The following is a 23,626-nucleotide window of genomic DNA, read 5'->3' on the forward strand; positions in this document are numbered from 1 at the left end:
AGCAAACATGATTTTTCCCCATCCTCAAAGACAGGCTGCTTTATCAAGGAATAAAGACAAAGAGGAGTGTCTAACAGGCTTTTACTGTCTTATAAAATTCAGCTCAGTCCCATAATCTGGAGTGAGGTTAACCAAGTGTTCTGTTAAAGTCCCCGATTTCCATTCTTGAACCAGCTGTTTCTCTTGAAGTCTCCTTGCCTGCTTTTTCCGAACTTGGAGAAGCCTCGTCCTGCCATCTCCTGGGGAAATTCCTCCAGCTCGGGCAGCTCACTGGCCACCGACAGCTGCCAGCGCCTCGTGTCCGTCCACTGCTCCTGAAACAAAACCCATGGAACCAGACTTCACGTGAGGGATAATCACCATCACACAAAGGCACCTGTAGCATCACAAGCAACACTGAACGCAAAGGTGTTCCCAGACAAACCCCACCCCTGCCAAAACAGGCCATTAGATCCCCCTTGGGAGACACTCGCAGTCCTGTGGCAAAGGATGAACAAGCACAAGGCACAAGAGGGAACGAAGTCGACAGAAAATTGGTGAACTCTCAAATACACTGGAGAGGTCAAAAACCATAGAATTTTGTTTAATGAAATCTGATAATATCGTGGGAATGGAAATGAGAAGAGGCATGGCAGGGTATTTTCTAACGACTATGCTGTGTCATTTCTAATCACTCTGCTGCCTAGGCCAAAATTCTTACTAAACCACAAACCTCCCAACCCACCCCATATCCAATCTTTAAGTCAGTTGCCAATTTTCAAATCATCAGGTTTTAAAGCCAGCTCTGGCTACACAAACATACCTGTATATTACTCAGCTCATCAATAGGGATATCAAAGCACACGCCCTAACAAAACAAAAAACAAACAAAAATGCACAGATTTACAAGGAAAGAATAAATAACAAATATTTATTATTACCAATAACCAATCCCACTACATATATATTTCTGATGCTTTCTCTGCAGTATCATTTAGGAGTAATATCTCTAATAAGTCTTTTAAAGCACTCAACTAATATCAATGCCTTCCATTTTTACCAATAGCATAAACAGCCTATTCATGATAGGTTGCCATTTCCTCAGAAATGAGACTGAGTAGGGATAATTACTTCAGACCTCCAGCCTCAATCCCTGCACAAACTGGCTACATGTGAACACACACAAAGCCCCAAATCCCTTCACTCCCAAGGCTGGGCCATCTTACCATCTTCCCCTTGAGGAAACGCATTCCAGACACTTTGTTATCGATTTCCTCCCCAAGCTGCTCCTTCAGCCCCCGCCAGGCATAGCCCATGGTGCGCATCTCTATTGAACACTTCAACACCATGGTCACAAAGCCCTGCAGGAAACAGAGGAAAATGTTTAACAAGGCTAAACTTGGTCAAACCTACTGCTAGAAAACATTTTAAAAAAAAAACAAATTGATACAAGAACCACAGTTCAATCACATGGTTATGTCCAAAATTTTTTCTTCAGTCAAGATCTCTTTGAGATCAGGCAATCACATGCTATACATGCAATATGACAAATGTAGAAGATTCCTGGTAGGGGGGAACTACAATAGCACAAACCAATCTATCTGCTTGTAAAATGTCATTAGTTAAACTCTCTTAGAGACATCAAAGTCTGGTGTCACTTCAGTCTCTGGAGAAATTCTTTCAATTTTCATCACAAGAAAATTTCCTGATTTCAAATTTCTGCTGGGAAGAGTCAATTTCAGCTAAGGAACAAGCAACACAGCAGGAGCCTGGGAGTAAAAGCTATTCAGAAACCCAGCTGAAAAAACCTGGGAAGGAGATGCCACACAGGGCCTGGACACAAGCAATTCCTGCATCCATCCTGGCTACCAGGGGTACATCATTACTTACAGATGTTGAGTTGAGCAGGGAGCGCTGCTGGATGTGAGCTGCCCCAGAAATGTGTGCCAGGGCTGCAGCCAGGGCAGCCACTGCCCCCTTCTCATCTATCAGCTCCTCAGCTAATTTCCTGAAGTAGTCTACTGCAGAAGGAGGAACGGCCTCCAGCAACCTACACAGTTACAGGATGGGTTTAAAGAGATAAGAAAAGGCCATTGTGAAGTGCAGCCATGTTTAAGACATTGGTTATTTCTGAAAAAGGCAGGGGGGAAAAACTATAGGAAACTAAGAACAAGCTATTTCTGTAATGCTATTTCTGGTACAACAGCTCCCCCATCATTTTTCAGTGCACAGTGAACCCAACACCATGCCCATCATCTGCTTTACATTGGTCAAATCCTTGCCAATTATAATAATCTGCTTCAAGGCAATTTCCACCACAGGGGCAGCAAATGTAAACAGAGCTGCATGGAATAAAAGCCCACAGCCCTCAGAAATAACACAAAGAAACACAAGCCAGGGCTAAAACACCCTCACTGCTGCAGAGCAACTCCTCATCATACCAAGTATTACTTTTTGCACACTGCTTCCAACCACGTCATCTGAGCAGACAAAATCAGTTTCCCCTCATGACAGTAATTCCCTCTTTTGTCACTTATTTCTGATTTTATAAACAAAGGTTAATTTTTTGCAAAAACTTAGAGAACATTCTGTTCCAGGAAATGGTCTGTGTTCAGCACACAGAGATTTAATGATACCATCTTACATTGTCTATACACAAAGCAGCTGACTTCTACAACACAGGCAAAGCCATGCTCACATACAGGCCTGATCCCTTAAAACTCTGCATTAAGCTCTAAGCAACTAGAGCAACAACATCTCTAAACCTTTCTAAAGAACAGGCAAATAAACTTACTTTTTGGCATCACTACTTGAAGCTTTAATTACATCTGTAGCAGAGGGAACGCCTACACGCTTAAAGGTAATACCCTGAAATCAAGAAAACAAATTAAAAGTATTTTCAGCAGTCTACAATTCAATCTTGTCTAAATCACATTACTGAGATCTCTACTTACTGTTTGCGAGATCAACATACTCTTTACTAACTCATTTCCAAAGCTAAAATAAAGCTTTTAAGTTCCCAGCTTTGTTAATCTGGAGCTACTTTACTCCAATGTACATGCAGACTGTGATGCAAGGCATGGTCTGCCTGGTGCATTCCTGTCCCAGCCTGCCTGCTGACATCCACAGAGAAAACTCAGGCCATGCAAGAACAGGCTGATCCAGAAGCATTTACAAACACCAAATATCAGCACTTCAGGCCTGCTAGCCTATGGGACTGAACAGTCCCCTCCTGGACTCAGCAAGCCATGACTACAAAGTCTAAGAGTGGCAGGGTCCTCTCAGGAGCTGATTCATTTCCTGAAGCAGAGGTCTGAGGTACAACTCACCGCTTTGTGCTCGACTTGTTTCAGAAGATCTTCTTCTCTTCTCTGAAACAAACAGATGCAGATGCCGGTGCGGCCAGCTCGACCCGTGCGCCCCGAACGATGGATGTAGGAGTCAACATCCTTCACAAATTCACATCAACACGAGAAAACCTTGTTATTTAAACTGCTGACATTTCACACTCAACACAAATTCAAATTCAGAAGCCTAAGGAGTGACACATTATGTGTTTATACCCAAACTTATACCTACACATAAACTACTCGAGTTTGCATGTGCTCCCCACCCAACTGCTCACCCAACCCACTGCTCAGCTTTAACCAACACTGCTGACAGACATTTTAATTCTTTTAAATAAAAATCTCCTCTGGAGTTTTGAAATATTAAAAAGGCAGCAGAAATATTTTAGAATGCTTATGAAACTCAGCAACATTCAGAAAGAATTCAGAGAAATTCCACAATGTTAAAACCTATCTTAAGAGTTTCCAGAGTAAACAAAACCCAAGAATTCAATCAAAGCTCAAACTGTAAAACTGTAACTATGAAATTTTAGGCCTGGCATTTACAAAAAATTCACTTAATTTGTGAACATGAACAGAACATACTTCTGACAAAACAGAGAAATTACCCACCATTCTGGCTCAAAGGAAAAAAAAAAGTTCATTAGTTTTCTCTAATTACTTACTTTTGGTGGTGAGCACTGTATAACAAGGTCAACCTCAGGAATATCCAAGCCACGGGCAGCTACATTTGTTGCAATCAGTACTTCAAAAACACCATTTCTGAAGCCTTTTAATGTAATTTCTCTCTGTTTCTGTGGAATGTCACCATGCAAGGACTGGGCATCCTGTCAGTGCAAAAAGCCATCAACATGACATTTAATGGGAGTCTAGGCTGCAGCATCTAAAGATTAATTGCAAACCCCCAAACACTGTGCAGAGCAACAGAAAATAATTACATAGCTTATAACAAAGGAATATAAAGCATTCTACTTTGTTTGATCCTCCTCTGGGATTTGTTGTGAAAAGAGCATGGCCAAGAGGCAGAAATTATTGCTGCAAGTTTTTAATGTGGATGGTATGTGAGATTTCTCTAATATTAGGCAAACCATGTATTCCCACCACTGCTAGCTCTCCATAAATCAGCATTTAGTATCAAACAGGACTTTCTCTGAAAAACATGCAGCATTTTTCCTCAGATTCAGAAAAAGGCCAGTAATTCCAGCAAGCACAGAAGACCTGCTCAATAGATCACCTGCATTCCAAACAAACTCTTGGGAAACCTCCCAAGGGCAGCAAGACATTTCTTTCTACCATATTAGTTGGATTTTCCTCAATGACTGTCCAAAACCAAAATGCCATTAAGAGATGGGAATCCAAAAATCACACTAATACAAGATGGGATGTGTCCACTACACTAGCCTCTGTTTCTTACAATTATTATCTCCTGGTTATTCAGCATAGGCTGTGTATTTCCTGCTGATCCAAGTCTTCAACTATTTTAAAGCCATGGGAAAAAATTCAAAATGTCTGTCAAGAGGATATTTTACCTTCAAAGTTCAATTTTTAATAACAGTTTTCACAAGTCTTAAAATCACTCCACACAGTTGCAACCTCCTATTTATTTCAGGGCATTCAACCCCTGGCTGTCCCAACCACTGCTCTGTGCTCAGCCTCAGTACCTGTTTGAGTGAAGCATTCATAGCCAACTCATTTGCTTCCCTTTTGGTCTCACAAAACACAATGGTCCGCCCACGGCTGCCACTGTAGACCTGAATGATGTCCCCAAGAACTCCTGCCCTCTGAGATGAGCGACACTGGATGGCCAAGTGCTGTTTGGGAGAGAAAAAAGAAACCCATGTTAAAGCCAAGCTATGCATAGGATAGACAAAATAAACAAAAAAAGCAGTTTAATTTTTTTTTTTTAAGCTTGCAAATGACAGCTCCCCACATGCAAAATCTGTGTGTCAGCTTGAAAAGTCATTCCATACACCCATTTATAAAGTCAATGCATAACCCATTTTATCAAGGCCACTTGCTCTCAGGACCTGCACTGCTCTGCAGCAGAATAACTCACTTCCACAGTTGTGGCTGTCCTTTGAGTCTTCTTTCCAATCAGGTCAATCTGTTCATACTCATCTCTCATGTATTTTTTTGCCACATCATAAACCCATCGTGGACAAGTTGCAGAAAATAGCAGTGTCTGCGGGTTGTTCTCGGAGCCTGGAAGGAAAGGCCATCAACTTCAGACATCTCAACAGACCATGGCACTTGAGAACTGATAAAAAGCAAGAGCTGCTCTCACACTGACAGCTTTCTATGAGCATTAAGTCTGTACAAGATGTGAGGAAACACTGCCAGCAATCAGCTTTTTATGGCTTTCAAAGCCATAGTGATAAGTCTTGCTCTTATTTCCAGTAATTCAAGCCTTTTCAAAAATTCTGGCATTAGTGAAATGTGGCAAGAAGTTTCACACATTAAAATAACCTTGTTCTGCACCATACCTGGTACCTGACAGCTTTGCTAAACACACACTACATCAGAAAAGAGCAAACACTCCCTAGTTGTCAGCTTTATGTGGTGACAAGTGTACAGACCATAACCCTAACTCTCTGCTCAAGTCACCTCTCTCAGGATAAGGAACTCTAGGTCTTAGGGAGTTGGGTTTGCTGCTTTTTTCCCTTCAGCCTTCTGTCACCTTTCTTTGAACCTTTTCCAATTCTACCTTGCCCTTTTCTAGCATCACACAAAGAATTTAAGTTAGAGGTGCATCAGAAGTTCTTAAAGTAGCATAACTGCATTCTCTGCATTGTCCCCTATTCCTCTACTGATGTCTGAGTTCACCTTTCTTGTAGGAGGATCCCAAGATTTCTTCCACTTGCTCAGCAAAGCCCATGTCTAACATATGATCCACTTCATCCAACACAACATGCTTCACGTTGGAAAGTTCCAGCTTGCTGTTCTGAATGTGGTCTTTGATCCGGCCAGGGGTTCCCACCAGAATATCGATGCCACTTTTAAGGAGATCAACTGGAAGACAGAAAAACAAGGACAGTGTCAGACTGCTAAGAGACAGCATGATAAAAAGTTAGCATGAAACAGCAACACTTTTCATTTTAGAAGCAAAAAACTAAGGTCCCTTTAACCTCAGAATAAAGCACAACACCCAAAGGTAACAGACACAGAAGCTAATTGCAGTCCTGGCTGCTCTGTCAGGAGTACCAGCCAAACCTCACTTAAGTTACAGGGAAATACATCAATTTCCAAGCAACAATCAGCTGACATTAGAAAGCTTCAGAGCTTTACTACATGGAAACACTTCAGTTTTCCAACTAAACTTTGCCACAGCTATCTCTGGAAACACACAGACACATACACAGATCTCCCCTTTCTGTCACCTAGTCCTGGTCTATGTCCACACAAAAACACAATAAAGAAGAAATTAACACGTCACAGAACTACAACCATTCTTTTCCATAAAGATTTACTGGAACTAAAATAATTCAACCCAGGCTGTGTGCTTCCTTTGAAAACCATGCTGTCTGAGTTCCTGACTGAACTCAAAGCCTGAGGGGGCAAAAACCCCATTTTTATTTATGGAGTGCATTTGGAGAAAGTCAGCTCCAATCCATCAGTAATTCCTTAGCAGTTACTTACGCTGCTCTTTATATGAAGCTCCTCCATAAAAACAAGCAATTGACAGTTTCTTTGTAAAATTCTTGAAGTCTTTGGCTACCTGAATGGCCAATTCCCTGGTTGGAACAAGAACCAGCACCTGAAGGGAGAGAAAAACAGACAAAAATGCAGCTGTGCTTGGGAGAACGTGTAGGAGAGAAGAGCTTACTTCATGTCAAAGAGCTTGCACTCCCATCTTTACTGTACACTTGTTGCAGAGGTGCCCACAGCTTCCCACCATCCCAGCAATACTAACATTCCCTGCCTCCTGGAGCCAGCAGGAACCTCAGAGCCAGCAAGAGGCAACAAAGGAAAATGCTACAAGATAACCCAGACTAGAACAACAGTAATTTTCTTTCTTATGTTAAAGCCAGATAAAAGACACTTCAGCAACATTATCCCAGGGCAAGGAAGGTGCAGCTCAGCATTAAAGGGTAGGAAGCAGTCACTAAATCTGTAGTAAGATTTTAAAAGATACACAGCGTGATGCACTCCAGCCACACATCCTTCCTTTTCTCCACCAACCTGCCTTCCTCCAGAATCTACCCTTCCCCCAATATTTTATTAAGGAATGAACCAATCAAACAAAGAGCTGAATTCATCTCTTAAAATCTTTCATATAGTAAGATTTTAAAATTTACATTGCCTTCACAGTTAATAAAACAAAAGGATAAAGCAGGCAACAAATCTGCAGACTCTATGTAGCTCTGCAGTCTAATGATAAACATCCTGATCTAAGCAGTATTCAGCATTACAAAAACCTGTAAAGGACAGAAGTCCCCAACAAAAAAACCCCAAAGCAACAGTAAAATCACTCTCAAAACCTGCCATGCTTTAAGGTTTTGGAGTAAACTCTTAAGTGTAAGTTACTTTTGGTGCACGGCCTCTTCTCCCATCCTGTGAGACACTCTGAAGTTTTTCAATCAGTGGAAGAGCAAAGGAAAGTGTTTTCCCAGTTCCTGTTCGAGCTTGAGCAATTACATCTTTGCCATCATATATGGGCTGGAAAGTCCTCACTTGCACAGGGAACAAGTATTTTACACCTCGAGCTGTAAGATAATTGAAAGAGGTTTCACTTAAAGGTGAACTAACAATTAGAAGCCCTCATCTATAAATATGCAGGGCACACCACCTCAAATCCTGTACACAACAGAAATTGCAACTTAGAAGAAAACCATGTATCTTTGTGGTTTATTCCTACCCATAGGGTGAGTGCTGAGTATCCACCATGAAATACAGTCTTCTTTGTGATATACAGTTTAAGACAACTGGAGAGGAAGGAAAAAATGTGGTTTTTCTGATACAGCTCAAGATTTTGTGGTAGCTGGGTTTTGAAAGCAAGAAGGTGATGGAGTTTGTTTCAAAACATTCTAAAACTTCAAAGAGATTTTGTACAGTGGAAGTGAAACAAGCAACTCATCCAAAAGTAACTTCAGAGCAAGGAAAACACAAAGCAACAAGGAGAAATTTTTCTGACAAACAAGAATTGCAAATCTACCCAACACAGGGGACAAGTACCCTACAGCAATTATTTCCTCAACAAAACAAATCACAAAGAGATATGAAAATGCCCCAGACTATGAGAATAACCCCAGACAATCTGTTCACTCAAGACAAACAGTCTTCATATACAAAACTCCATTAGGCTTGTCTAAGAAGCAATATTGTAGACAGCAGACACAGAACAGAAGATATACAAAAGTAAGGAATGATATATAAAGAATGATGCTGAGAAATGTATCTCTAGAATGTGTATCTAGGAATAATCACTCCATGAAGAACAATCTCATTTCAAGTAATCTGAAACTGAACAAACCAGAAAATTTTTTTCTACTAACAACAGCAGATTCTCTGAATTTAGAGTGACTGGTCATGTCCTTCCTACCATACACATTTAACACAATTTAGTACTATTTACCCTTGGCTTATGCAGGTAACAGAGCCCAAATCTGACCAAACATTTACAGAAACGTCTTTTACCACATGAACTAACCTGTGAGAAGTTTGATAGTGTTTTCTGAGAGAGGAAAATTAGAGAAGGCGCCTTCTTTTGCTTCTTCTGTTAGCTCCTAATAGGATTAAAAAAAAAAAAAAAAAAAAAAGACTAAGTAGTCCTCCAAGATAAGCATAGAACACACCGTACACAGTCACACAATAAAAGCTGTGCATTTGCTTTACAGCCACAATTTAACCAGACACTTCCTTCCTGTTCAATCAAAAAGAAAACCCTCTTGATGTAGGCACTACATGCTTGGCAAGTCAGGAAATGGAAACTATGTGACACGAAGAGCAACACACGTGAAAACTGCTCTCCTAACCAGCCACCTTCCCTGCAGGACACGCTGCACCAAGAGCTTGGAATTTACCGGGAGGGGGAAAGCACGTGGAGAGCAGTTCCCACGTGTCGATGCCGGGCGGGATCAGAGACATTCCCGACACCCGGGACCACGCGATCCAAGGCAGACAGCGGCAAAACGCGCCTAGGACAGATGCCTCATGCTCCCACAGTCTCGCAGCTCAAGTCTCCACGCCCCACACAGCACACTAAACCCAATAATTACTAGCAGAACGTTAATTAACCACGACTTTGCTGGCAGAGCATCCCCACCTCGGCGTCACTGTCCTGCTCTTCGCTCTGGGCAGCCGGGACTGTCACGCTGCCGCTCGCAGCGGAGGATGATTTCACCGCGTGTTGGGACGCCTCGCTCTCTCCCGCCAAACCATTGCTCTTCTCCTTGGCTTTCTTCGTCTTCTTGGGCACGGGGGGCTCCAAGTCGCCATCCTCCAGCCCGTCCTCCTCGGGCTGCGTCTGCTCGGCCTCGGCCTTACCGCGCCGCTTCGCCTTCACCTGCCGCTTCACCTTCTTCTCCGGCGTCTCCTCCTGCAGCGGGAAAGCCGCGGTCACATATGGGGAAAGCCGCGGCCACACCGGGAGGGGAAAGCCGCGGGCACAACAGGGAGGGGAAAGCCGCGGCCACACCGGGAGGGAAAACCGCGGGCACACGGAGGAACGCGTCGCTCCCCAGGCTGAAGCCCCCCAAGCCTGTACAAAATGGCCGCACCCGCGGCCGCACGTGGCGCTCCCACCTTGACCTTCCTGCGGCGGCCGCGGCGCAGCGACTCGGCGGCGGCGGGCGCCTGGGGCTCGGCGGGGCTGTGCTCGGGCTCGGCGGCGGGCATGGCTGCCGGCTGCTCCCCGTGCAGGTGCTCGGCTACCGCGCTGCTGCCAGTGCCGGGGCCGGTCTCGGCGCGGCGGCCCCAGGATGCGCGCCACGCCCCGGCGCGCAGGAAGTGAGGCGGGCGGGCCGGCCCGCGGGGCAGCGCCGCCGCCAGCAGCAGCGGGCCCGCCCCGGCTCCGTACAGCCCGCACAGCCGCCGCCCGCCGCTGCTCGCCGGCACCGCCGCCCGAGCCGCGGGGAGCCCGAGCCGCGCCGCCCGACCCCACACGGCCCCCATGCGGCCGCCGAGTCGCCGCGCCGCCCCTTCCGCCGCGCCGCCCGCGGCCCCTTCCGCCGGCCCCGACACCATCAGCCGCTCTCTGCCGCAAAACCGGGCTCGCTCCCGATTTACCCAAATGGGAGTATTGGCCTACTACCGATACTCAATTGTGACGGACAAAAGACTCTCTAATAATTTAAAGTTAGAAAGTGTGTGTTTATTCAGCGCTGGGCAGCAGCGTGAGGTAATCCTCTAATACCACCGCAAAATCACAGGTGATCACAGAGTCTGTTTATTGACAAAGGAGTCAAACAAATTCATATTCATAGTAACAGCCCCTCCCATCCCCCGCTTCCTATGGTAATTAGCTTGAATAGCTGTTAAGCATTGATTGACTTCTTAAATTAAGTCTGGGGTCGTTCTCATGGGGAGGGGTCTAAGAGGAGGAAGTAAGGCAAGTCTTCCTCACCGTAAACTCTTGACCTTTTCTATCACTGACAATACAAATCATTTCTGGGGATAGTAAATTTTTCAGAGAATGGGTTTCAGGTTGCATTGTCTATGTTCCTTTGGGTCTGCTCACTAGTTTTGTCTTTTCCCATTGTAAGCAAAGCTGAGCAAACATAAAATGACAGACGATCAACTATTTAAGTTTCAGATAACTACTCCCTTCTAACTTCTAACTTGTAATTATTTTCAGCAAGGTAACTAAAATCCTAATTTTCTAAGATTAGTCGGGCTTCTGGCTCCATGCACGGAAATTCAGGGCTAGGAATTTCCCTAGACTAGGAATTTTCAGGGCTAGGAACGTGCCCAGCACAGCCCCTCTATCAGGATTTTCCATGCAAGTTAAGTAATCCCAGCTAACTTCTCCACGTGCTCAGGAGAAGGGTGTTGACCCCCAAGGTAAGCATCTTTCTTAGTTGTAATACTAAAACATCATTCACCCATAGGATACATGGACCTTGAGTATTTTGCCAACCCATTAGTGTACACAGACATACATCAACATACTGATTTACTTCATCCTTAAAGCTTGTCAGCTCCAGGATGTCCTTGAGTAAGGGCTGCTGCTATCCATTGCACTGACCAGGCTTGAAAATACACCAAGATCTTACACTGAAGAGCATCCTCAAGGATAATCAAGGGGTTATGAGTCCTCACAGTTCTCCCTCCTCGGGGGGCTCCCCCTCTTGCTTTGGAAGCTGCCTTTCCTACCCCCATTTTATAAGGAGTCACAATTTGGGACAGAAACTAAAAACTAGTAAGATTTAGGGAAAGAAGAGCTTCATTACAAATCCACAAAATAAAAACAAATCAGATTTATTTTTCTTTCAAGAGCTCCTGCTGCCACACTCCCCAATCAGGCACCTTCCCACATCTCCACCTGCAAAATACTGCTTCAAATACATGACAACAAAATATGAAGTTGTAAAATAATATTTAATTTTATCAGAAAATGTACAGGTTTGAGCAGCAATTCAGATCTATGTATTATACAGTGAACCAGGCTACAGTTTTGAACGCAACAGACATATTATGGGAAGATTCAAAGAGCAATATGAGAAACAAAAGAAACAATTCTTTTTTTCTTGCAGATTTTTGGGGTTTTTTTTTTCTTTGCACTCTTTTAAAATGAACAGAACCTTGTTTATGAGCAAAGTAGTACTGACAAAAAAAAGTATCTTAATGAAGTATTTTCCCCAATGGTACAAACACACAGAAACAGCCTAGTGTAATGTAATATAAAATACTTCAGTCCCGTTTTTTTCTCACTTCTGGATTGCTGAAGTTAATGTTCAAATGCTCTGCTGAAACTTCGCTTCTGGCCTCTGCTCCTGAATCTGTTTCTCCCAGAGCCACCACGCCGACCGTTCCTGGAGCTGGAGAAGCTCCGCCCATTCCCTCCACCACTCCCTCCTCCTCGGACGGATTCCACCAGCTCTGGCAATTCAGTTGCCACACACAAACGCCAATGCTTTGAATCCTCCCACCTTGCCTATCGGAATAAGTCAGACACAGCAAGTTAAATCCCAGCAATACAAACACAGTGTATGCAATAATTATTACATTTGCTCAACTGAGAAGGTAAAAATATGGGATTCAAGCTTCTAAATGAAGGGATCAATAATTTTGGTGTGGTAATGCTAATGACCACCAGCAAAAATCTGAATTCCCTTTACTGGGAAGAGAATTCTGGGTGAAAATATGAGGTGGGGAATGGAGAAAAGGGGAATAAAGCTTGCTGCCTACAAAGATGAATCCAGCACCACTTTTCTCAGCGCAAAAGTTTCAGGTTACAGACTTTTGGTCACAGTGGAATGCCTTAGAAAAGAAACACTGTGAGCTTGTTCTGTTGTTCAGTTCCTTCCAAGCCATCCCTTTTGCCACTAGGAAAGGCAAGATAAAGGTTTTGAGTCTAACCCTTTCCAGCCTGCTTCATCTTCAGCCTGCTGTACCCAGAATTTGCAATGAACGTACCTCTATTTCTTTTTGGTCTGCCACAGGAACATCAAAGCACACACCCTAAAAAAAAAGGAGTAATTTTAATGCACACAAAGTAAGCATTTTAAATGACTGCAACTAAAAACAACAGAGGCAACAAATGTCCATCTGAGAGGCAGGCACTATCAGAACTGACTGTCCTAAGAAATGCTTTTCTGCTTTGTCATTAAGGCAGAGTTAACATGCCTCATACCTCCTGTTCTGCTATCCCCATAGCCATGCATTATCCTACCTCCTGAGCATGCCAGCAGAGCCCTAAGCACTAAAAAAAGACTGAGGCCCATCATCAACAGTGCCTGGAACAGAGAAAAACCAAAACCTTACCATTTTACCCTTGAGGAAGCACATTCTGTTCACCTTCCGTTCAATATCATCACCCAGCTCTTCTCGCAGTCTTCGCACGGCATGGCTCATGCTGCTTATTTCTTCAGAGCAGTGAAGTATCATTGTAACAAATCCCTAAAATAAACGGGGCAGTTCCACTCAGGCAGAGGAACATCAGCACATACATCAGACAGGAGAAACCTGCCAATTTACAGCTATTAATTAAATCTTCAAGTGGGTATTGTTACATCAAGTATCTTTACAGCTACTATTTTGTTGCTTTTAACAAAATCAGTAGTTCCTAGTAGCTTAAGTATAGGTCTCAAACAAAATGGTCAGGAGACAAGTGATTCTCTATTGAGACAACACAGAGGTGTGTTGTCTCCTTCCAGTTTCAAGGCAAGCATTAAGCCATGCCCCTCCCTTACCGCATCAGAGTTCAGCAGTGAGCGCTGTTCAATGGAAGTAGCACCCGAAATATGGGCCAAAGCTGCAGCCAGAGCATTAACTGGTCCCTTCTCTTTTATCAGCAACTGAGCAGATTCTCTGAAATACTCAATAGCAGTCTGAGGAACAGAATCCAGGCACCTAAATAGTTAAAGCAAAAAAAAATTAACAATTTATACACCAGTAAGCTCTGGAATAGAAAAAAAAACTCCAGGAGTCCAAGATTTCAACAGTACTCAGAAAGTTCAAAGAGGCAATAAAGAATAATTCAAACAGCCCTTCTGATCTGGGAAGGCATCAAGGAAGATGCAACAGGCCTTGAGTTCCCAAACACACCTCATGGCATCTTTGCTGGAAGCCTTTATTATGTCTGCTGCAGTAGGAACACCAACACGCTTGAATGTAATGCCCTGAAATTCAAAAGGCAAAAGACAAATAAAAATTGCAGACCATAGATAATTCAGTTCTAGAGAAGTAGTACTGAACTCCAACACAACAAGCATTTAAGTCTGTAATTTTTCTTCTTATTTTCACCTTTTAATTTCCAATTTTTTCCTAGTGAAAATTGTAAAGTTAAGCTTATAAGAAAATGAGTAACACTTAGAAGGCTTTTATGTATCAGATCAGTTTAAATGATTCAGTGACCTTAGACTGGAAACAGAAAACATTTTAGTATATTTCTGGGGAAAACAGTCCTACAAATTCTAAATTACTACTTTTAGTCTGATAGATTTGGATTTAAGTAGAAATTACAGAGCTTTAGTCTACATGTAACACTGCTTTCTGTGCCAGGAATAAACCATCTCATCACAACCATATACTTAATTGTCGAGGAAACTACCATATGGAACACTGCACAAAGTGCAAAAATGCAAGTAACAGCTCTCAGGAAAGCTGCACATGTGCACATCACTGATCAGATGACAGCCAGGGTGAACATTACACTGAAATACTGAGAGTTTTTTCTCATTTCCACAAGGACAACCTCACTGGCATTTGCCGGAAAAGTGTGGGCATTAGAATGTGCAGTGCTCTCCCTGCTCCACAGTAACTGACACTGCACCCACCTTCCTCACAGTACCCAAACCTCCTCAAGGTGCTTTATAAACTGCATTCTGTAATTGAACAGAGTCTTGCAATGAGAAGAAAACTGTACTTTACCGCTTTTTGTTCCACGTGTCTTAACTGATACTCCTCCTTCCGCTGATAGAAACAGATACAGATCCCAGTACGCCCAGCTCGACCTGTGCGCCCAGAACGGTGGATATAGGACTCCACATCCTTCAGAAACAGAGTTTAAAAGCCTCATGAGTTACCTAGCTCACTGGAATTTCATCAATTCCTTGCATCCACAGAACTTGCAGAAACCATTACAGTTAAACCTGAACAATGCACAGTAACTGCATCATAGTATTGAATTAGAAAACATTGTTTCACTAACACCGACCAAATATGCTCTTCCATAACCATCTAAAAATCATGGCTTGAAAACCAGAGCCACAGCCATGAACCAACTTTTCTCTATGCATCACCTCACATTTGGACCTCTACAGTAATCTCATTTCCCCTCCTGAACATCCACTGGAGCGTGGTTACAGCAGAATTAACAGCACATTCACTTTGTTTCTTTTAAACCCAATTAATTTCAGCCATAACCAATGCTCAAAGGGCTGTGGTCCATACCTCACATTCACCCTATTCAAGAGAATCATTCTTCCCTCTGCTCCCAGCCTTGCAAACACCATACTCAGCTTCCAGGAGAAGCCTCATAAGAAGACTTTTGCTATTGAGGAAATAATCCTTAAACACACTAGGGATTGACACAGTCCCAAAAAATCCTCTAAGAAACTACTTCTACATATCTGGACCTATGCTGATGAACTCTGTGTGGTCAATACCATCAGCTGACAGCATACACTACTTGAAAGCAAGACTACAGATTATTACAAGACATCCAACATAAAAGTCTCCTACCTTTGGTGGTGAGCTTTGTACAACCAGGTCAACTTCTGGGATATCTAAACCACGAGCAGCTACGTTGGTTGCAACCAGAACTTTAAATGTACCATTTCTAAAACCCTTCAGTGTGATCTCTCTTTGCTTCTGAGGAATGTCACCATGCAATGACTGGCAATCCTGGAAAACAGTATTATTTTAGAACCATATCAAAATCCAAGACAGTGCTTCATTTTATGGTCAGTTTTGGGTACAACATTTTGGTATTTGATTTGCACTGTGTGGCAAGATACAGAAGAACTGAATTACCAAAGTTTATATTTTAGCTGTCTTATAATATGTACTCAGTAATTCTATATTCATTTATCTCAGAATTCAATTAACAATGGCAGGAAAACAGAATTGCAATGTGTGTATCAGCTCTACCTCTAATTACTGTGACACATTGAAAACTCTGCCCTAATTTGCCATCCACACCATCTACGCATTTATGCTTGGCTGCTGAAAAACTGTAATCTGTAATTTTTGTTTTATGTCCACAAGAAAGAGTAACATCCTATCTGACCACACACAAAAGACTGCCCTATGCACTTTGAAACTCTCTCTTTAAAACTTACTTAACATAGGGTTGATACATCTCTGACAGGTTTTGTTACTTAATACACATGATAAAATACCTGTTTCATTGAAGCATTCAGAGCCAGCTCATTTGCCTCCTTTTTGGTCTCACAGAAGACAATGGTCCTCCCGTGGCTGCCACTGTAGACCTGAATGACATCTCCAATAACTGCAGCTCTCTGAGACCAGTGACACTCTATTGCCAAATGCTATGGAAAAATATTCCAGTGATTAGCTTATATCAAGTTAAGAGTCTTTTAAAATACATTTGGAACTGTTAAATACAGAAATACTGAAGAGTTATGCAGTTGTTCTCTGCTGGGAAATTGTTTTAACTCACGATCCTGGAACGTACAAAATCCATAAGGCTCTTATGCCCACCATAATTGTTCTAATGTTCAGAAAAATAATTACAGTAAGAGAAAACCAAGCCTCTAGCATGTATGCCTTATATTCCTTGCTATGGTTATTACCACACAGAAAACAAATACTACAGGAAGTTTGAAAAAAAACCTATCTCGTATACAGAATACCAGAAGTCTACTGCAATGTCCATGGAGCAGCAGGCTGATGTTAATGCATTTTGCTTACAACCTGGATAAATTCAGGTACTGATTTTCCCTGAAAATCCATAAAACTGACAAGTGCCAGTTGTTTTACAAGTGTCTTGGCTTGCAAAACAGGTAACCAAAAGTATGTATTCTATAACCATCTGTTGAAACCAGATGGGGCATTGATCTTTATCTCCAGAGGGAGAAATCTTCTGTTAATGGGGCATCTGCTAAAACCAGGTGGGGCAGTGTTCTTTATCTTTTCCACAACCCATCCTTCCTCCAGGGAGGTATCTTCTGTTTATGGCCCATTGAGTCCCACTGCAGGACTGATAAAATTACATCATCCCATTGGGAGATGCTCCAGCCAGGGGAGGAGCCAAGTATTACCTACATAGATAAAATCTGAGATTTGGAACATCAGAGCAGCCTTTTTCTACTGGATTCCAGAGGAAAACCAAACCTTTCCACATCATCACTGGACCTTTGGAGGAAAACTGCACCCTTCTAAAGGACCACTGCCTCAACAGAACCACATCTGCCACTGCAGGAGGATGCAGCCACCATTTAATGGGACTGCTGCCAACACCTTTATTCTGACTCTGTCAGTGTTTTGAGTTTGGGGTTTTTTTTTATTATTATTGTACTTTTTTTATTTTATTTTTTCCTGCTAAAAAGGTAAAAAAAACCCTGTTATTCCTATTCCCACAACTCTGCCTGAGAGCTCCTTAGTTTCAAAATTACAGTGATTTGGAGGGAGAAGGTTTACATGGTCCATTTCGAGAGAGGCTTCTGCCTTTCTTAAGAAACACCTGTCTTTCAAACCAAGACAACAAGAAAATCCTCTCTCTACCTGTGATGTGAGAAGACAGATCCTAAACCCAAAACCAGCTTGAATAGCTGTAATGTGCCTTATGTTTAGAAAAAAATTCTCAAAGCAATTCCAACATCACTGTGATAATGCATCTTAGGAAGAGATGACCTCTTATAGCATAAAAGAAAAGGGAAAATGTTTCACATGAGACTACTCACTTCCACTGTTGTAGCAGCCTTCTGAGTTCTTTTTCCAATCAGGTCAATCTGTTCATATCTAGACTTCATGTATTTCTTAGCCACATCATACACCCAGTGTGGGCAAGTTGCAGAAAACAGCAGTGTCTGGGGATTGTCTTCAGAATCTTAAAAAAAAAAACAAAACAGAAAACAGAATGCTTCACAGACAATGCTTCACAAACTTCATACATTTCACCTAACAGATGTACACAAGTTGATTATTCAAGTGATTAAAAATGAGGTTAAATATCAGTACTTAACATAAAGAAGCCAATCGAGCTTTTTTAATTTATGCATTACCAACACCTGGAGTAAAAAATATTCTAGAAAGTCTAAATAATTTCAAGATTATGAAGAAATTGCTATAGCCAAAAAATCCAGTCTGTTTTCAAGCAGTGAAAAAGGAAAAAAAGCTAACTCCTTTTAATTTGAAGAAATCCAAGCACAGTTTAAAGACAGGTACCAAAGACAGTTACAATACAGACCCCTAGATACTGAACTTCAAGCTTTGCAAAGGTTCTGTGAATGATTCCCACATATTCAGAATATATAATATTCAGTCATTTCCAAAGTCACCTTACACCTAAATTTTAATAGCAAACTAAATTATTACTAAGATTTCCTACTATTTTTTTCAATATTGAGATTACCCTTCTTGTATGCAACTCGTAAAATGTCTTCCACTTGCTCAGCAAATCCCATGTCCAGCATCTGGTCAACTTCATCAAGCACCACGTGTTTCACCTTGGTGAGATCCAGCTTGCCATTCTGCAGGTGGTCTTTGATTCGACCAGGTGTGCCAACCAAAATGTCAATGCCACTTCTCATGAGATCAACTGGTAAACAGGAAAGAGTCAGCAGTGAAGAAAAAAAAAAAAAAAAAAAACCCAAAAAAAGCTTACCTCCCTCCCCTCTCCCTGTGATTTAAAGCAGCAAAGATAAGCTTTTTAATACTCTTTAGAAATAGTCAGTTCTTCCCAAACTATCTACTTTAAGTGGAAACTTAAAAAAAAATATTTATTTAACTATCCAAATTTCTGAAATCAACCCCTTCTTGAGGTTCTGCAGTGGAAAAAAAAATCATGCCTAATGTCTCAAGATGTATCCCAATAAAAGTTCATTCTCATTCCTTGTTTACAACCACCAACTAAGTAAATTATGCTGTCACAATTTCTTCTTCACTTTACAAGTCCTCTATATATCCCTTATCCCATGAAAAAATACATACCTAGTCACAGCTGTTAAACTAATAGTTTTAAAGAAAATGGGTTTTCAAGAACCTAAAGCCAGATACTGTGTGCATACTCTGTTTCACTTTAAGGTACATGAGTAGATAAGTAACACCCAAGAATATAACTGAGAGCCACAGCTGATTATCTCCAAAAGAAGATACACCTTGAACTGCTAGTTTTCCCATGAATAGTCTCCAGCTCTTGAACTTTAAGTGTGTGTTTGGAAAGACCAACTGCAGTTCTTAAATATGGCAGTCAATCAATATTTCAATTATGAGTCCTAAGAGTCACTTACTTTGTCCATTATAGGGAGTTCCTCCATAGAAACAACCTACAGTCAGCTTCCTTGTGATGTCCTTGAAGTCTTTGGCAACCTGATTTGCCAGCTCTCTTGTTGGACAAAGCACTAGAACCTGCACAGAAAAAAAGACAAAACAGATGTTTCCTCAGCATAGCTTCTGCCAAGAAACCACTAGACCTCTGATAATTAATTTAGATCTGACCCTTTGTAAAATTAAATAATAAAAAAAAATGTTTTAACTAATTATGTAAGCAAAGGCTGGAGAAACACACTGCTCATCATTAATTTTCTTCAACATATACTCATTTAGGACAGGCTAACTTCTTTTTAAACAGGCTAGGAGAGATTTAAATCTTATTTAACTCCTGAACAGATCAGCTGGAAGTCTTCTTCTACATGTGCATATGCTGTCTGAACACAAGACCAAAGGATGTGGGTAACAAAAGTTGGTTTTTTTTTTGCACCTGCTCAGTACTGTGAGAAGGTGTAAGAAAGAGCTATCAGCTGTCTCTTGGCTTCCTGTTGGCTCAAGGAAACATGTTTAGCCTGCAGAGCTGCTGTGCTAATCCATATCCCTGCAGAGGCAACCAAGGAACCATCCTCTCCTCCAATATGCAGCCCTTCTTGCAGGCTGGTTAATTAATTGGAATCCTGGAATCCTTTATAAGGTTATGGCTCCTTTGAAGAAAGCTCTTCTCCAAATAATTGTGCCAAATCTAGAGACAGCATTCCCAGTCAGCCAAGCAGTGTGATGGGCAGATGCATACAAAACTGCTAGTACTAGCTTTGGAAGGCACTTCAGGTAATCTGTGAGTGGGCTGACAAGATAAAACAGACTGACAAAAATTATTAATGAGGACACACTCAGCTTTGGCTTATCTAAGTTTTTCTGGAGGCATAAGAATTCAGCAAAAAATCACACGTAGAGAATGAACACACTTTAGCAGAATGAACAAAGCTTGGATTTGGATTCTCTGGAGCAGAAGCTTCAGCATTTGGTGGTGTTCCTAATGAAAACTAAATCTATTTTTAGAACCTCCCACTGTTTACGTGTTTTAGAAAGAAACACGTTTGAGTAGACAGCTTCTGTCAAGCTGTCAAGTTATAATTAGCAACTAAACTGTTTGCAATTTAGGAGAAAAAAGAAGCATCCAGTAGCCAGCAGTCCTGACCTGGTAACCTGACTGAGACAAATTAAATAGGAACACGTTGACCACCTGTAGTTTTGGTCTCCCTGTGGCAGAAAAAGGAACTTCACAGGATGCAGGCAAAGCCCAGTGAACACAGCTCTCAAATCACCTTTAATGTGGGCTGGCTTATCCCTGCACAGACCTGAAGAGCTTCTCCAGCAGCTGAAAAACCTGAACCACTCAGATGTAAGACAAAAGAAAATCACCATTCTAGCCAGGCAGAGTTACCTTTGGTGGACGGCCTCTCCTTCTTTCCTGTGAATCTCCCTGAAGCTTTTCAATTAAGGGAATAGCAAAAGAGAATGTTTTCCCTGTTCCAGTTCGTGCTTGAGCAATGACATCTTTGCCAGAGTACACTGGGTTGAAGGTCTTCACTTGCACAGGGAACAGGTACGTCACTCCTCGAGCTGTGACAATGTCAAGACATTACCTTAATATGGTCATTTTACAAGTGTTCTTTCACAGCTCTTCAGTGGAAATTATTACAAGGAGAACTCCCATTAACTCTAAAGGAAGTCAGGACTGTATCATCCCCTTCACTGATTTATTTGATCAGATGAGTGATTTGCAAAGAGTGCCCTGGGACTGTCCATTTTATTCTCCCACTTCACATCACCAGACCCAGCGCTAGGACAGAGGAACTTTTTAGACTTTATGAAAGACTTTCAGTATTGTGCCTTTATTTATGCATTACTCCTCAGCTATCTGTGAAAATCTCTTCCTTTCAAATAATACATATCTCAAAACCCCTTCTGTTCTTTTTTAATTCTTACTAATTCATGTACAAAGAAACATCAAAGATACTAAATATAATTGGTTTTCCTTTATTCCCACCAAAATAACCTTTAACTGAAAATTTCTCACACATCATTCTTTTTTCCCTTGTCATTTAGAATTTTACTGCAAAGGCTGAACTGGACAACACTGCAAACAGCAAAGTTTGTGTTCAAAGGTTTATTTAGAGCAGGCAGTCAGTGTCTTCTGCACAGCATCCATGTTTGTATGGGCACAAGCAGAGCACATCTCAAAGTTACTGATCCAGGGTGTTGAGCATCAAAACACGACAGAGATCACTGACATTCAATGGTCACACCCTGCCAAGAAACTTACCTTGAAGAAGCTGGACAGTTTCTTTGGAAATAGAAAAATTGGAGAAAGCACCCTCTTTCTGTTCTCCAGTCAACTCCTGTTAGGTAAAAAATAATTCAGGTTAAGATTCCACGTGGATATCACATGACTGTCGGTAAATTCAAGGTAATTCAAGTAAATTCAGCATAGGCACTGGTGTCATACTCTTCAGTAACAGTGTCACAGCTGCACCTAAACAGCCTCCTTTGTTTTACCATCATATTTCAAATTTGAACAAAGTTAGCAAAAGTCATCTGTAAGTTAAGGCTGTTTCATATCTAACAGCACAGTAAATGCAAAACCCTCAAACCAAAGCTGAAAACTCTTAGTTAGAATCATAGAATATTATTATTATTTGGAAGGGACTTAGAAGGATCAACAAGTCCAACTCCTGGCTCTGTACAGGACAACCCCAAAAATCACCAACACCTCATGATGCTGAATCATATTAAAGCTCCATCTCAGTGCAACTTGTCTGTCCAGCAACAGCCACCACAACACCAGAGTGCTGAACTGAGGAAGCTGTGGAGCACTGATCCAGCACTCCAGGACTTTCACAATTCAAAATTCTTGCAAATTTTTGGCAGACTGAACAATTCAAGACCTTTAAGTCTCGGAAATTTACAGCACTTTCGACTGATTAGGAAAGGGAATGCAACCCTTTCTAAACGTGGCCGTGTTAGAATGCAGGAATGAAGAACACATCACCGTAACTAAAAGCACTCATTAGCTTTACCTGATCCTGCTCGCTCTCACTCTCGCTCTCACTTGACGTTTCACTAGAACTACTGTGTCGGCTTCTGCGGGAGGAGGATTTGCTGCTAAAGGACAATCTCGACTTCTCCAGGCTTTCCTCTTTCGTGTGACCGTTCTGTTTACTGACACTCTTTGATTTCTTGGATTTCGGGGCATAACGCTCCTCATCCGATTCCTCGCTTTCATCTGTCTGAGTCTTGCCCCTCTGAAACTTGTCCCGGCGTTTAGATTTCTTCTCCTTTTTCTCCTTCTGGCAAGGCACAGAGCAAATGAAAATACACGCTCGTGGATCCAAGCGACACGGAACAGAGAAGAGGGCGCAGAACAGTTAAAGCTTGAGGTGCACGTTCTAGTTACTGACGGGGGCGGTGGCTGACACAAGGCAACAGATCCCTGCCGGCCGCCGCCGCTCAGGAGACACGTTACCGAGCACGAGACAGCCGGGCCTTCCTTTCCGGGGCTCTCCCCCGCTCCGGGCGCCGGGCGCAGCGCGTCCCGGGCGGCTGCGGCAGGCCCGGCCCGACACGCGGCGCGGCCCGCGGCCCGGCCCGCCCGCGCACGTGGCCGCCAGGCCCGGGGCCGCCCCGCGGCCTCGCCGCGCTCACCTCGCCCGGCCCGCGCCACCGGCGCTGCGGGTGGCCGCGATCCCAGGCCGGACTCGCCGCCAGCGTGCGGCCGCGGCCAGGCCGCACCCGGAGCCCTTCCCCGGTACCTTGTGCCGCCGGCGGCCGCTCTCCGGGACCGCCTCGGTGTCCATCGAGCAGTCGGAGCCCGACTCGGCCCCGCTGCTGCTGCTGCTGCTGCTTCTGCTGCTGCACCGGGTGGCCTCGGGCATCTCCGCTCGCCGCCGCCGCTCCGCCACGCCGCGCTCCGCACCAGCCGCGCGCCCGCCGCGCGTCACGCTCCGAGCGGCCGAGGCGCCCGGCGGCCAATGGACGGAGGATGCGGCAGCGCGGGGCGGGGCCGCGCCGGCCAACAGCCAATCGCCTGCGGTCGCAGCCATGGGACTACAACTCCCGGCGTGCCCCGGGGCACAGCGTGAGGACTGCAAGTTCCGGCGTGCCCCGCGCGCTGTGAGGGGGGCGGCCGCCATGATGGGTCCGCCATGAGGGCCCGGCCTGCGCTGCGCCTTCCCGCGACCAAATCT

At 43.2% G+C, this 23,626-nt stretch overlaps 2 protein-coding genes across 2 annotated transcripts; both read right to left on the bottom strand.

Annotated features, from left to right (window-relative positions):
• Window positions 1-64: 64 nt before the first annotated feature.
• Window positions 65-10,450, bottom strand: LOC130255080 (nucleolar RNA helicase 2-like). Its single transcript, XM_056495401.1, has 15 exons — window positions 10,068-10,450; window positions 9,589-9,861; window positions 8,974-9,049; window positions 7,851-8,029; window positions 6,963-7,080; window positions 6,150-6,335; window positions 5,383-5,528; window positions 4,988-5,137; window positions 3,992-4,153; window positions 3,309-3,428; window positions 2,774-2,847; window positions 1,870-2,029; window positions 1,206-1,340; window positions 803-847; window positions 65-314 (listed from the first exon to the last, which is right to left on the bottom strand). Exons 1-15 carry the CDS (start codon window positions 10,434-10,436, stop codon window positions 144-146), a joined length of 2,364 nt encoding a protein of 787 aa, XP_056351376.1. The 5' UTR covers window positions 10,437-10,450; the 3' UTR covers window positions 65-143.
• A 1,392-nt stretch (window positions 10,451-11,842) lies between these two features.
• Window positions 11,843-23,422, bottom strand: LOC130254747 (nucleolar RNA helicase 2-like). Its single transcript, XM_056494670.1, has 15 exons — window positions 23,192-23,422; window positions 22,460-22,729; window positions 21,706-21,781; window positions 20,824-21,002; window positions 19,400-19,517; window positions 18,523-18,708; window positions 17,852-17,997; window positions 16,328-16,477; window positions 15,669-15,830; window positions 14,856-14,975; window positions 14,031-14,104; window positions 13,676-13,835; window positions 13,248-13,382; window positions 12,900-12,944; window positions 11,843-12,417 (listed from the first exon to the last, which is right to left on the bottom strand). Exons 1-15 carry the CDS (start codon window positions 23,312-23,314, stop codon window positions 12,211-12,213), a joined length of 2,151 nt encoding a protein of 716 aa, XP_056350645.1. The 5' UTR covers window positions 23,315-23,422; the 3' UTR covers window positions 11,843-12,210.
• Window positions 23,423-23,626: the final 204 nt, after the last annotated feature.

Source organism: Oenanthe melanoleuca, chromosome 6 (assembly GCF_029582105.1).
Source record: "Oenanthe melanoleuca isolate GR-GAL-2019-014 chromosome 6, OMel1.0, whole genome shotgun sequence".
NCBI classification, from domain to species: Eukaryota; Metazoa; Chordata; class Aves; order Passeriformes; family Muscicapidae; genus Oenanthe; species Oenanthe melanoleuca.

Coding starts and splice junctions, on each gene's coding strand:
- LOC130255080 (XM_056495401.1), bottom strand. CDS start 10,436: ATGGGGGCCGTGTGGGGTCGGGCGGCGCGGCTCGGGCTCCCCGCGGCT. Junction 8,030..8,973: donor CACTATCAAACTTCTCACAG/GTTAGTTCATGT, acceptor ATTATCTTACAG/CTCGAGGTGTAAAATACTTG. Junction 2,030..2,773: donor TCAAGTAGTGATGCCAAAAA/GTAAGTTTATTT, acceptor GTAACTGTGTAG/GTTGCTGGAGGCCGTTCCTC.
- LOC130254747 (XM_056494670.1), bottom strand. CDS start 23,314: ATGCCCGAGGCCACCCGGTGCAGCAGCAGAAGCAGCAGCAGCAGCAGC. Junction 21,782..22,459: donor GTGAGAGCGAGCAGGATCAG/GTAAAGCTAATG, acceptor TTTACCTAACAG/GAGTTGACTGGAGAACAGAA. Junction 15,831..16,327: donor TGAATGCTTCAATGAAACAG/GTATTTTATCAT, acceptor ACTGTTTTCCAG/GATTGCCAGTCATTGCATGG.